Source organism: Pseudophryne corroboree, chromosome 6 (genome assembly GCF_028390025.1).
Source record: "Pseudophryne corroboree isolate aPseCor3 chromosome 6, aPseCor3.hap2, whole genome shotgun sequence".
NCBI lineage: Eukaryota > Metazoa > Chordata > Amphibia > Anura > Myobatrachidae > Pseudophryne > Pseudophryne corroboree.
The window spans coordinates 459,600,495-459,615,846 of record NC_086449.1 but is presented as its reverse complement, the minus strand read 5'-3'; the positions used below and the strand labels follow the sequence as shown (position 1 = coordinate 459,615,846).

At 39.7% G+C, this 15,352-nt stretch overlaps 1 protein-coding gene across 4 annotated transcripts in view; it reads right to left on the bottom strand.

Moving 5' to 3' along the window:
• Nucleotides 1-1,089: 1,089 nt before the first annotated feature.
• The window catches only part of ZNF800 (zinc finger protein 800), a 168,884-nt gene continuing 154,621 nt past the window's right edge, over nt 1,090-15,352 (bottom strand). For all 4 annotated transcript variants that reach the window (XM_063927161.1, XM_063927162.1, XM_063927163.1 and 1 more), the window contains one exon: nt 1,090-7,632. In XM_063927161.1, the coding sequence (XP_063783231.1) occupies nt 5,957-7,632 (1,676 nt within the window). In that variant the 3' untranslated portion in view covers nt 1,090-5,956. The remainder of the gene's footprint in view (nt 7,633-15,352) is intronic.

The following is a 15,352-nucleotide window of genomic DNA, read 5'->3' as shown; positions in this document are numbered from 1 at the left end:
TCAATCCTACAATAAACATTTAAAAAAATATATATATATTATTGTATTTATATTCCAATTGACAATCATAGTTCTAATAGAGGAGGGTGAATTACATTTCTTGTCCCTAGGGCTGATGTTATATGTTACCCCCCTTGGGATAACACTTCTATTGGATTTTTAACCTTAATAATATTTCAAAAAAATATGGTTGTGTATATGTGTTCTTATTAATTTTCTTATATAATATTAAAATTAGATATTTAGTGTAGTTGAATATTCTCCATATATTCAAATATTGTGTATTGTATTAAGGTGACCAAATATCATATCAGTTTATTGGCTTGTAAAAAAAAAACACAAAGTGCCTGTGACAAATTACATTAAACACAAACTGTACTTTATGTGCATCTCATATTTATGAGATGATCATAGGTACATTACATAAAATTAAGTGTATCCACAATATGTGATAATCATAATTATATATATATATAAATATATATATATATATATATATATATATATATATATAAGGTTTGTAATTTATTTCATGAATTCTTGTGAGTCCAAGTGATCTAAAATGTATATATTTATGCCTAACTGTACATCCCTCTTAATATTTTTCCTCACAATTCTTTAATCCAGGCACAGTTTTATATTTTCATTATTTCTTCAAGAAGGCAGCATAATTAATATGTTATTTTAATCCATATGGTTGAAGTCCATTGAGTAGAAACGTCAAACGGCTCTCTCTTTTCAATAGCTTGTGTCACACTTCCTCCCCTTATTCCCAAGTGCACTATATTTTGCAAACCCTTTTTATTATAATAGCAGCTATTTTTTAGAACTAGTGGTCATCTATCAAACTGGTATTTGACTATAAGTAGTTCTTGTATGCAATTGTCCGTATGTGCCCGTAATAGGGAATACTTCCTCTCTTTGGTCCATGTTATTTTAAATGTCTAATGTCGCCCAGGTGTCATCTATTATTTGCCACTGGTCCATATTTTCAAAACCAAATCTACAGTGTAATCTTTGCTGGAAACCACAAGCGAGCAATTACATTACTAAACATAAGAAATTGAAAGAAGAAAAAAAAAGACAAAATAAAATTCTGAAATTATTTTATTATAATCATACCCTATACAATTCATTAGCCAGCTTACTTCCCCTACTGGCAATTTTTTTTTTGTACAATAGAGAAACAGTGTTCATGCACTAAATCAATGATCTGAATTCCAGTAATAATTATAAACTATTTCAACAAGAGTTTACAATCAAATCGAGAACATTGACAGAAACTATCACAGTCATCTGATAATCGTAGATCTGCACAGTAAGGGTATCCACATATGTAAACCTGCCATAACTACTGAAAAGTGTTAAAGCTACATTTAAAATGCACATTCTTCATAAAGAAAATAAAACTCATGTTTGAGTATACACGCTTCAAACAGAACATAGTTATCATTTTTGCATCACATAACACAATTATAAATTATTCCTGAAACTATTTTAGGGGAACCAAAGCAGTCAAAAAAAAGTTACCTAATTTGACTATCAGTCAATAGTAAAGCAGAAAAGTTATAGTCTAAGTTTCCCCTTATAGAACACCCTCCAGAGTTCTAACAAGCTTGTGCAAGTAGACAGATTAAATAAGTTATAACTAGCCTATAATACACTAAAAAGATTTAAAAAAAATAAACAGTATTAATAGGAATTTCATGTTAACATGTTTTTAGTTAATGAAACTGTAACTGGTAAAATACTTGTATTTCCCTTGAAATCCCTAAAGAATTCCTCAAATTATTTCCAATTCTGATATGTGTTTAAAGAAATTATTTCACATACAGAACTTTATTATATACCGAGTAAAAGCTATTAAAGAAGGGGGAAAATTACATATTTTATTAAAGTAGTTGTCAGTTGGTCATATTGCTCTACATTTAAAGAATCACTGTTAAGAGTCCACAGAAAAAAATTGTACTGATTATTTGTAGTGAGGAAGGGGATAAATAAAAACTACTCTAAAACAAGTATTACGTTATACCACAAAAAAAAATATTTACATATTGACAAACAGTAAAAATCCAACTAAAATTTCATTCAAAACTGATCAGTTTGCATAATACCTTTCCATTTACAGAACAATCTTTTGCAAAATTTGTAGCCTACATATATAGGCATTTAGAGTTACGTGTAAATTTTGCAGCAAAGCAAACACCTCACACACATTACTATATAGCATCATCATAACACTACCTTTTAGAGCTGTGACAGGCTTTACCCCCTAATAATGGAGGTTGTAAATGATAAATTTATCCTCTAACAGAATTATTCTGATTATTTCCAAGTACAATTTGCAACCAGTTTCTAGATCAGTGTTTCCCAAGTGCAGAGTCCTCAAGAACTTATAGCGGTGCATTTTTTATAGATCTCATCAGTATTACAAGTGAAATAATTAGCACCATCTGTGGATCTTTTAAAATGTGTCAGCCAATAACAAATACACCAGCATACCAACAAGATTTGGAAAATTCGCACTGTTTTACTCCTGGAGGACTGGAGTAGTGAACTACTGATGTAGATACTCTCAGTTGCCATTTTATTAAAAAACTTCCATAATGCAGAAACCAGACACTCAAAAAAAAAAAAAAAAAAAAGGGATACGGCATCTTACAGACAGTGCCATGAGTTTAATTTACATATTTAAATACATATTTTAGATTGAAATCAGACCAAAGCATTATGTAAATTTCATTATAATGAACAAATCTGCCAATGTACAGTACTTATTACATCAATGGAAATCTAAAATATTATATACATACAACCAGCTAATAGGTGTTGGTCGCCTAATTACTAGCACAGCAGAAAGACCCATGAGTGCCGCCATCTGTACCTGTATTTGTATCATTCACCGCCGTGTGGATGCAGGAGGCCACCAGGGCAGCATTACTTTTTCTTAATGGAGTGACGGCCATTCGAGTCTATCTAAATATTTATGTATATATATTTTTTTAAATGCAGCAATCTCAAAGTTTGTTTTATTTTTAATTAGCACAAGTGTTGAACTACAGTAGTTTAACACATCTGTAATCTGTTATGTTAGTGGTTCTCAAACTGTGTGCCTGGGAACCCTGGGGTGCATCGTGGAACTTGCAGGGGTGTCTTGGATTGGTGGGTCCAGGACCAATTAAAATTATTTATGGTCAATATAAGAGACAAAACCAGTGCTGGTGGCTGTCAATCATAAAATATGTGAGAAAAAGAAGAAACTCTTGTCCCTTATCACACAACTGAATTTAAGGAAAACATATAAAAACACAATTTACTTAATTTCATATTTCTAAAATACTCAATAAGAAACATTTGGCCGAGGGGTTCCATGCTAAAAAAGTCTGATACTGGAGGGCACCGTTATTCAAAGAACTTTGGGAACCACTGTGATTAAGGATGACCTTAAAACTATATACTGTAGCTTCAAATTCAAATGGAAGGCATGTGTTAGCACATTTTCAGTGCTTGATACCTAGAAGACTGTCACTAAAACCAAATCATATGCCTTCTGTCCACATTCATGTAAGACGAAATGGGCAATGGAGCAGTTTGAGCTGTGAATGGGTACACTGAAAAAAAGTGGTTACAAATCCTCTCTGCTAACTATTGGGACTATGATTGACATAGTAATCGTATTAAACTTTGCAAAATGTAAACCATTAATAAACATTTTAATATTTAAAAAGGGAAAAGAAAAACATTTACACTCCTATTAAGGAAATTCAGTTAGCTGCAGTAAATATTTCTGGCTTTCGCAATTTGTTTCCACAATGGTTTTTTTGGGGGGGCAATTCAATGAATGCCCTTTTTTTGCCTAAATAAATATAAGTTTTCGTGTGGAAAAACACACAGAATAAGGCATCATTTCCTGGAACCATGTGTTATCGCAATTGCGGCGGAAAAAATACGGCACTTATCGAGTACTTTGTTTCTCCTAACTCTAGGCAGGTGAAACAAAATCAGAAAAATGAAACAAACATGCTGGCTATCAGCGTCTATTGAATTACCACCTCCCCGCAGGGATCAATTAGTGCTGCAGATAATTAAATTCCACCTACCGTATTTTTCGGACCATAAGACGCACTTTTTCTCCCCAAAAATGTGGGGGAAAAAGTATGTGCGTCTTATGGAGCGAATAAGAGCAGATGCAGATGGAGTTCGCGGGTAGCGGCGGGTCCTGGATGCTGCTGCGCCGTCATCAGCAGAGCGCGGCGCATCTCAGAGCCCAGCAGCAGAGCCCGGCATCATGTGACTCCCCCCCGCTTCCCCACACCTCCTCCCTCCTCAGGAGTTTCCCTGCAGGCAGCGTTAGCTGAGTGCCTGGACATGGGGGAACCGGCGGGTCCTGGATGCTGCTGCTGCGCCGTCATCAGCAGAGCGCGGCGCATCTCAGAGCCCAGCAGCAGAGCCCGGCATCTACCCCACACCTCCTTGGTCCTCAGGAGTGCACCCGGGGCAAGCGTTAGCTGAGAGCCTGGACGCGGGGAACCACTGGTACTGTCTACAATATATGTGTGTGTGTGTGTGTGTGTGTGTGTGTGTGTGTGTGTCTGTGTCTGCTGGCTCTGATGTGTGTGTGTCTGTGTATGCTGGCTCTGATGTGTGTGTGTGTGTGTGTGTGTGTGTGTGTGTGTGTGTGTGTGTGTGTATATGTGTGTGTGTCTGTCTGTCTGTCTGTGTATGCTGGCTCTTTTTTTTCCAGTTTACTTACTCTAAAAACTAGGTGCGTCTTATGGTCCGGCGCGTCTTATGGTCCGAAAAATACGGTATATCTTTTTACAGTTACCACAGAACTATTTATTCTTTTTTAACACACAATCATCATGCATGGGATTGCAGCTTTAAAAAGTGAGGGACAAAGAAAATAAATTTTACTTTGGAAGCTCCTGCATGTGCTTCATAAGATAAGAGTAAACTTCTAGCAATGCTATGTAATAAATACATTTTGTTCATAAACAGGTTGAGTCTCCCATATTCACAAAGCTTGGGACCAGAAGTATTTTGGATTTATCCCATATTTTGGAATATTTGCATATCATAATGAGATATTTTAGGGATGGTACCCAGGTCTAAACATAAAATGCATTTAGGTTTCATATACACCTCATACACATATTCTGAAGTTAATTTTACACAATATTTTAATAATTTTGTGCATGAAACAAATTAGGTATACACTGACCCATCAGAAAGCAAAGGTGTCACTATCTTAGACGCACTCCAAAAATGCTGGATTTCTGAATATTTTGGATATAGGTTTTTCAGGTATGGGAGACTCAAACTTGAGTATATTGTTTGAAGTCGATGTAAAACCTTAAACACATTATAAATGCATTCATTAAATATAAGTTATTTTGTTTAACTTTTCACATCTCAAGTAAAAAAAAAAATATTTTCATTATAAGAGAATTAGTTTCCATATACTATAAGCAAGTAATTTGATCTAGATTATTCAAAAATTCAAGTAATGCACATAATCCTTGCGTCAATCTATATAACCGGGATTCCTTTACATTATGGGGAAAAAACAAAAAACAAACATAGCATCCAGGAAAATCTGGCATACTGTTTGAAGCCAACTCTTTCCAACTTACTATCCACGGTTACTGTAATTTATGTAATTATATGGTCAAACATTTATAAAGTACATTGTCTAAAAAGTGATTGGCGGCTATGAACAGATAAGTTTGTTTACATAAAAACAGATCTACTGTATGTTTAAAAAGTTTACATTTACATTTTCACAATACATGACCAAGTAAGGATACAGATGGAGAAAAAAAAATATGACACAAAAAAGGTCACCAATACAAAATATTAAAACATTCAGTTGGGTATTTGCAGTTTAAGTTTCACAATTGGGGGAAAAAAAATTATAATAATATCTACCACTTTTATTAAAGCATAGGGTTTCTCAAGACACCTGTGCTTTTGACCTGGTACTTCTTTTTTTTACTTGCAGGTCCACAGGGGAATTTGTATTAGTTTTGTGATTCTTTTTATGCTGGTCCAAATCTTTCTTTTTTGCAAACGCTTTACCACACATATTACACTTAATCAGTGAAAAGTTTTTGGTCACCTTTACTTCAATGCCAGCAACACCCCCATCACACTTTTTGCTGGAAGATGAGGAAGGACAGTCCAGTCTTGAACTAACTCTTTTAAGTTTGTCTTGTTGGGGCCCTTTTTTTGAAACCTTTTCCAAAATAGTTTCAATTGGCTTTTTTATAGCTCTACTTTCCAAGCTTGCAGTTATTTTTATCAGAGCACGTTGTGACTTTTTATGTACTACGGTTATGTGCCTGATTACATCACGCTTTCGACGAGTATCATATGAGCAAAGAGGACACCTGTAGAACTTCACAAATATGCAGTTTCCATCCGTATGCAGCTCAATATGTTTTGCTAGATTCTGTTTAGATGTGAACTGTCTTTTGCAGAGTTTACAGTAAAGTTGCTTGAAGTCAAAGCCAGCCGACAATTTAGGCTTCTTACGCTTCTTTTTCCCACTAGTAGGTGAGGTACCAACTTTAGGAGAATTCCCATCAGGTTTCACTTTACTCTTCGGTGTAGCTGTACTCTTTTTTTCGTGTGTGTGATTTGTTCCCTTTGTTTCACTCTGGGGAGAGCACGTACCAGAATTTGATGAAGAGCATGCACCATTTGGACCTTCAGTTTTTATTTTAATGTCTGAGTTACTGGCATGGTTATGTCCTTTATTGGCTTTGACAGGCGTTCCACATAAACTTGTTTTGTGTACTATTTGCACATGCTTTTCGAGTAGCAAGTAGGAGGTGTAACGTCTTTTACAAAATGGGCAGTTACATGAAGTAAGATTAATTTCAGACTTTGCTGAAGGTTTCTGTGTACGAGGAAGAGTCTTAAGCTTTTTTTTAGGTGTTACAATTTCAGGACTGGCATTTTTCCCAGATTTTACACCGGTTTCTGGAGTGATCGAGTCTCTTCTCATTCCTTTATGAACTTCATCAATATGCCTCCTTGTATTTGCTTTTGTAGCAAATGATTTATTGCATATGTGGCAGCTTGTGCCTGATGTTGCATGGATCACACTAGTATGCCCTTTGGCAGAAGACAAGAGTTTATTTCTATGAACCTCAATGAATTTCTTTATATCTTCCAACTTTTTCTTGTGCACTTTTTTAATGTGCCGACGTATGCTCCTTCTACAATTAAAATCCTTTTTGCAAACTCGGCATGCAAATGGATTGCTATTACTAGCTATTTTTAACGATCTTGCAACAGGATTGGACGTAGGTGTATGGCTGGCATTTGGGAAACGGTCAGCAGTCTCATTTTTAACATTCTCAGGTGATTTTGCTACAGATACAGGCGTCAAAGAGGACTGAGGAGCAGGAACAGATTCTTCCTTTTGAAGGTCAACTTTTTCAGGAATGCTGTTTATGTCAACATTTACTTCACTTACTGGCTTAACAATCTGAAAAACTGCATTTTGGTTTGTTTGAATAGACTCTAATTGTATGACAAATTCTGGTTTGTTTGCTCTTGGATATATTACTTCCATTAAATCTTTTATTGCTTGGTTTGGTCTATAATTTTCATTGGAAGGATCTATAATAATAAAAAAATAATATTATACAAAGAATGGAACAATGCGAATTCAGTAGATACTTCATTAGACATGTACTGTATATGCCACTTCTATTGTTTGAGATGAGAGATCTACTTAAAAAACAGAAGCAAAGCCACTATTGTCATTATGATATAGCAAAGGATGTGTACTATAAAGTTGAAAAAAAATTAACTAATTACATTTACCTAAACATTGTCACCAACCCTGAAGGGGCTAGTCCTACTATGGAAAAGATAGAGGGAACATTACATGAATTAGCTTCTATGAAGACCCAGCTTGGTACCTGTGATTATGCAAACCAAGCCACCACCTGACTTAGGTGGATTGCATAATAAAAGAGGCTAACGTCAGGGAAACCAGTACTACCATTAGTGACTGAGCACCAGAAAGTTAGAAGACTAATACAGGGTGGTTTAAGCTTCCAGACAAACTGAACAAACCACCAGTGTAATTGCATTAAGGTCGATATTGGAACCACCATCGTAAAGTTCTGGAAAAGGTAAAGTACTTGGCGCATGAGGTTTAACTTAATTATCGTTATCATACACAACTTACAAATAAGGCCATATCAGCTAAATAAATCTAATGGTTTAATGGTCTTAAGCAATGGGGAAAATGTACTGCATAAAAACACATTCATAACAGCTTGTAATATAGACCCCCAGATGTTTAATTTTAGAGAAGTGCCAAGCAACATTATACATATGGTGCAGGATGTCAAAGACTGTGGATGGTATATGGATTGCGCATGATTCTTAGTGAGGTTTATCTTACAGTCCAAAAAGGGAAACCTATTCAGCCAGTGTTTGGAATAATTTGTGAAGAGATGTATGGGGAGAATTAAAGTTAGGAGAACATCAGTGAACTAGGACATCTCATCCTTGCCTAATAACATTCCCCTAATATATAGTCTAAGCAAATCTGAGCTGCAAGAGGTTCAATAATCAAAGCAGATATCAAGGGTGACAAAGGGCACCCTTACTTGGTACCATTAGTTTAGAAAAAGGGGATGAGAGGAGGCCATTTACAGAGATCCTGGCTGAAGGGATAGAATAAAAGGCCTGCATACCATGAAGAAAGTCACCACAGAGACCAAAGGCTCTCAACAATTAAATCAGGAAATGCCAACTGATCCCATTGAATACCTTCTAGCATCCAGAGAGCACAAAGGTGGGAGAACAAGAGCTTTTGATAGAGTGGATGAGAAATCACCCGTGGTAACATCACAAGCATGCCTTCTGGATATAAAGCCAACCTGATCATTATGCATTATATGGATTAGACTAGGCAACACCTGGTTTAGACAATTCACAAGGATCTACGCATATATTTTAACATCCGTGTTCAACAGTGAGATGAGCCTGTAATGGCCGTAGTTGGAGGGGTCCTTCCCTTCTTTAGGGATAACCATAACTGGAGCCTCTCTGGAGAAGAAACCCCCAGACATCTAACCATTGCACACCCCAACAAGATGAGGAGGGAATACAGAATTAAATGTTTATTAGCAAGTGTCCCTAAAGCCGCCTGGGTCAGGTGCCTTATTGGCTTTTAGACGCTTAATCACATCTGAAACTTAGGGCAGGAGACAATTTTAGGGAGTTGACAATGGTACAGGAAGGTCTGTATGGAGTCCTCAGTAGGAGGAGGGTCACATCAGATATTTGCATGGCATATCGGGTAGGTCCACTCTTGTGAGATTTAATTGACAGAATGTTGTTCTGCTAGAATTTAAAGAATAACCTGAATGCCAGGAGCCTATCGGCTTTGTCTCCCTTTTCATAGCAGGAATGATTAAGCCACTTGAGGGAAGTCTTGGCCTTCGCTGCGAGTAAAAGACCTAGTTCCCTTAGCAACTATCAATTTAAGGTAATCTTCCGCTGAACCTGATGTTTTATGAAGCTTGTCCAACTGAGCTACAAGCAACATGAGATCAAGGAGTTGCTTAGCCTTTGCCATCCATGTGGATGTTGCAAACTTAATCAAAGTTCCTCGAATGTCTGCCTTATTGGCGCACCACAGTAGTTGATGGGAAATAGTAGGACCACTGTTAAGGGAAAAATAATGCCTAATATCAAAGTCTAATTGTAGCTTTAAAGAAGGATTCAATATAAGCCTTTCTTCTAAGCGCCATATGAAAGAATAGGTAGATTTTGCTAATTTTTTTATTTTATTTTTTTTGAGGAAAATGATCCAATATTGGGGGAGCGTCGGGATCTGGAGCAGACTTGATCCTTCACCTTTAAGTAGTGAAACTGGAGGTTTAAATCAAACTGTCAAAGGGCCCAATGCAGACACTTCAGGAGAAGAATATCACCAGGAATGCAAGTGTGTGGAAGAGGCATAGCAAGTAATGCTCCAGGTGGACAGATTCAACAGACTCCGGAATAATCTACGAATCCTGAGGTTATTCCCATGTCTTCTATTATCAAGATCCTCCTGTTTGTCAACAAGCAACACAAAGTCATAAGTAAGTTGAACAAGTATCCTCTTTGGCCATCTGTTGAAAGCGCATAACCTCCTCTACTTCCTTTCAAGAGCACTAAAATGGGTTGCAACATCAGTGACCTCAGATTAAAGACTGGAGAGTGCTTTGTGTACCTCATCATGAATGGCCTGACAAAATCCCCCCTCTCATACAGGACAGCAGCAATGTCGCTTTGATAGAGGGGACGCCAAATTCTCAACAGAGTCCACATCTGAGGCACCAGCAAGGGATGGGGTAGAAGTTAGTGTGTGAGAGTCGGTGCTTGACTTGCTTTCAAATAGGACACAAGGCTTTAAGAACCAGACTTCTTGAATTAAGGCATAGAGTCGGGAAAGACCAAAATATAAAAATGGAAAGAAAAAGGTGGGTGATGATAGATGCAACTTATAAGCAAGCGACACATGCAGCTTATGAGACAGTACCATATAAAATGATAGTAAAAGCACTAAATCAGGTAGGCAGCCAGTGCTAGCAGGTTGAAAAATCACAATGTGTAAGACATCCAACTGGAATTCACAGAGAGGCAAACCGGAGGTGCAACTATTTAACCTTCTCTGGGGTCAGAGGACATAATAATTTGACAGGGGACCCAGATAAATATGCAAGGAGGGTCTGTGGGTAGCAAAGAAGTGGTGGGAATGTTGGCAGTGGGTAAAGGCAATATAAGAATGGGTGAGACAGCACAGAGTCATGGAAGGTTACAGGGACTCACCAGAGGACAGAATGGCTGATGTCCAGCAGAGATGAAGTTCCCCTAAACAGTGCAACCTGCAAGGAGGCACGTGAGAGGAACTAGGAGAGGGGAGCCAAATGTGTGGATGCACAGGAGGGGGCCAGCACACCATAAACCAGTTGTGGGGGAACCCTGGTCACAGACCCATAAGAAACAAATACAGCAGAGAGGCATCAGCAGCAGGAGAAAACTACAAGTCCTAGGGCATGTAGGTAGAAAAATGGGACTAGTGATCCTGAGGTAGTGATGAGGAACAGGGACAGTTGGCTTGAATAAGGGGAGAAGGAACAGCTGGTGGACTGGAGGGTGAGCTAGAGTGCACAGAGGGAGGTGAGATGCACAGGGTGGAGACTGATGGTAAATCCCCAGAGCTCAGGCATAATTTTGGCCGAGAAGCCTCAGAGCAGTGGCACCACAAGTCTCAGGTACAGCTGGGGATAGGGGAGTCTGAGGGCAATGACACTCCACACCAAGGGCAGGCAGGTACTCACAGGGAAAGCTCTGGTTCACAAAGGTTGTGTAGGACCCTGGAGCAGCGGGAGAGATGCACCTGGAAATGTGTGATCAGCAACAGACGTCAGGAGCTGGGAGGGGAGAAGACTAGGAGGCAGTCCACAGGCACACTTGTCACGGCAGTGGGGAAGGTGGTATTGGCCCAAAAGAGTGAGACTGTCGGAGGGGCGCCAGGCACAGTCACCACAGAAGAGGAGCAGTGCCTGGACTAGAAGGTGGTCTGCAGAAGGACTATGTTGTCTCCCCATAGTAGGGTACCAAGTAATTATGCTGGAGACAGCATGACACCCCATGTGGAGGGTCACAAAATGGCACCTGCAGTAACCACAACAGAGATAGAGCTCCTCTTTTAGGGACTGGAGCATCCTGGAGCTAGGCAGTGTGGCTCAATGGGATGCTGGAACATCAGGGCGGCACCATGGTCCTGCAGCAGCAGATCAGAGGGCTCTAAGTTAGGCATGGAGGGGGGAAAAATGCTCCAGTCCCGCGGAGCACTAAGATGATGTGACCACCGTCTTGGCATCACAAGTCACGACCCCCATTCTAGAATTATATACCCTTTTCCACCTGTCGCACGGGTTGCAGCCGAGAGCCTGACACGGCTGTGACCCATGCTACAGCCCCCTTTCCCACAGCGCTCACCAACCCAGCATATTGCCGGGTTGGTGACGCTACTAGTGACGCGGCAGGGGTGGCGCTGGGAGATCACATGATCTCCCAGCGCCGCCCTTCCATACACTGTGAACAGGAGCCGTGTCGCATAAACACTGCTTCCGTTCACACTACACAGCTTACCGGGTTGAACACATGTTCAACCCGGCAAGATGCCCAGGTAGGATTCCCGGATCACTTGATACGGGAATTTGCAGGGGGGCATTTCCACTAGGAAAAAACATGGGTAAATGCGCGCCCCGCGCATTTACCTGTGTTTTTAAAGCTAGTGGAAAAGGGGTATTATTTTACCAAAACTGAATTTAACTGGACTAATCAGAGCAGCCACATTTGCAGAAACAGTCGCTAACACACAGTTATGGCATTTTTTTTTGTCTACAATGGAAGTAAAACTTGTTCAGGAAGTTCTCCAACAATTTTGCAAAAGTCCTTAAAATATGTTGTACTTATAAGTTGTATTGCTTTCACCCTTCTGTCCAGTTCATCCCAAACCAACTAGATAAAGTTCAAATGTGGAGACTGTGCAGGCTGTTCAAAGATATGAAGCCTGCATTCTTGTTCATTTCCTGAAAAGCAGTCCTGACATAGCCTTTGGGTATGTTTCGAGTAATGTTGTAGGATGAACCCTTGACCGAGTAGGCATAGAACAGAATGTATTACATGTTGCTGAAAAATTCTGTAGCAGCCTTTATGGCTGATGGTGTCAGTCACTGTGCCCCCCCACCCCTCCCCACACACACACACACACACACACACAAGCCCCAGACCAAACTCCCTACTCCATGTTTGACAATTGGTGTCATGTGTGTTCATTTCTAAGCAGTCACATCTCAGGAATGCTTTATACATGGCTTACAAAATAAACCCCACAAATTGAGGAACCATGCTTTTGCATCCTCAATTGCATACAAAAACCCTGCGTGATGTACAAAAGATTTCAAATTTGGATTCATTGATCCATAAGACCTTCATCCCAATCTTCAACAGTTCGCTGACAGTGCTTCATAGCCAAGGCAAGGATCTTATCCATTGCTGCAGAAAAGCTGTAAGCCCTTAAGATATTTGTTGATCCCAGAAAAAGGTTACTTATTTTATTATTATTTTTATAACCGATATTTGCATTGTTTTTCAGTTTTAGAAAAGAATCATACCAAGAAACCAAGCGCTAATAAAAATATATTGATGTTATGTAATTTTTTAAAATTTTAAGTATTAATAGTATTTTTAATGATAGCTGGAGAATCCAGGGAAGGGAAATATTATATTTTCTAATCTACAGGACAACTGGAATGGTAGAATGAAAAAAAATATACCATATCACGCTTCACAAGTACAGTAATTTACAGTATACTTTCATTTGGTCGAAAATATAGCCAGTAATAAAATATATACATATGTGAATATATAGGTATAACACTATAAAATACTACAATTGTGTGAATAAAAAGCTGATCATATCACACTAATATATATTTCCTTATACTGAATTAACTGAAATGTCAGTAGACTCTTGAACGTTGTAATAAATAATGGCTTGATAGATTAACACAGAAATCCTTTAGTCAATTGAACCATGCCATCTAGTTAAAAAAATAAGAATTTACTCACCGGTAATTCTATTTCTCGTAGTCCGTAGTGGATGCTGGGGACTCCGTAAGGACCATGGGGAATAGACGGGCTCCGCAGGAGACGGGGCACTCTATAAGAAAGATTTGGTACTATCTGGTATGCACTGGCTCCTCCCTCTATGCCCCTCCTCCAGACCTCAGTTAGGATACTGTGCCCGGAAGAGCTGACACAATAAGGAAGGATTTTGAAGACTCATACCAGCCACACCAATCACACCGTATAACTCGTGATATTAAACCCAGTTAACAGTATGAAATATAACTGAGCCTCTCAACAGATGGCTCAACAATAACCCTTTAGTTAGGCAATAACTATATACAAGTATTGCAGACAATCCGCACTTGGGATGGGCGCCCAGCATCCACTACGGACTACGAGAAATAGAATTACCGGTGAGTAAATTCTTATTTTCTCTGACGTCCTAGTGGATGCAGGGGACTCCGTAAGGACCATGGGGATTATACCAAAGCTCCCAAACGGGCGGGAGAGTGCGGATGACTGCAGCACCGAATGAGAGAACTCAAGGTCCTCCTCAGCCAGGGTATCAAATTTGTAGAATTTAGCAAACGTGATTGCCCCTGACCAAGTTGCAGCTCGGCAAAGTTGTAAAGCCGAGACCCCTCGGGCAGCCGCCCAAGATGAGCCCACCTTCCTCGTGGAATGGGCTTTCACTGATTTAGGATGCGGCAATCCAGCCGCAGAATGCGCCAGCTGAATTGTGCTACAAATCCAGCGAGCAATAGTCTGCTTAGAAGCAGGAGCACCTATTTTGTTGGGTGCATACAGGATAAAAAGCGAGTCAGTTTTCCTGACTCCAGCCGTCCTGGAAACATAAATTTTCAAGGCCCTGACTACGTCCAGTAACTTGGAATCCTCCAAGTCCCTAGTAGCCGCAGGCACCACAATAGGTTGGTTCAAGTGAAAAGCTGATACCACCTTAGGGAGAAACTGGGGACGAGTCCTCAATTCTGCTCTATCCATATGGAAAATCAGATAAGGGCTTTTACATGACAAAGCCGCCAATTCTGACACACGCCTGGCCGAAGCCAAGGCCAATAACATGACCACTTTCCACGTGAGATATTTCAGATCCACAGTTTTAAGTGGTTCAAACCAATGTGATTTTAGGAAACTCAACACCACATTGAGATCCCAAGGTGCCACAGGAGGCACAAAAGGGGGCTGAATATGAAGCACTCCCTTTACAAAAGTCTGAACTTCAGGCAGTGAAGCCAGTTCTTTCTGGAAGAAAATCGACAGAGCCGAAATCTGGACCTTAATGGAACCCAATTTTAGGCCCATAGTCACTCCCGACTGTAGGAAGTGCAGAAAACGACCCAGCTGAAATTCCTCTGTAGGGGCCTTCCTGGCCTCACACCACGCAACATATTTTCGCCAAATGCGGTGATAATGGTTTGCGGTTACTTCTTTCCTGTCTTTTATCAGCGTAGGAATGACTTCCTCCGGAATGCCTTTTTCCTTCAGGATCCGGAATTCAACCGCCATGCCGTCAAACGCAGCCGCGGTAAGTCTTGGAACAGACAGGGCCCCTGCTGTAGCAGATCCTGTCTGAGCGGTAGAGGCCATGGGTCCTCTGATAACATTTCTTGAAGTTCCGGGTACCAAGCTCTTCTTGGCCAATCCGGAACCACGAGTATCGTTCTTA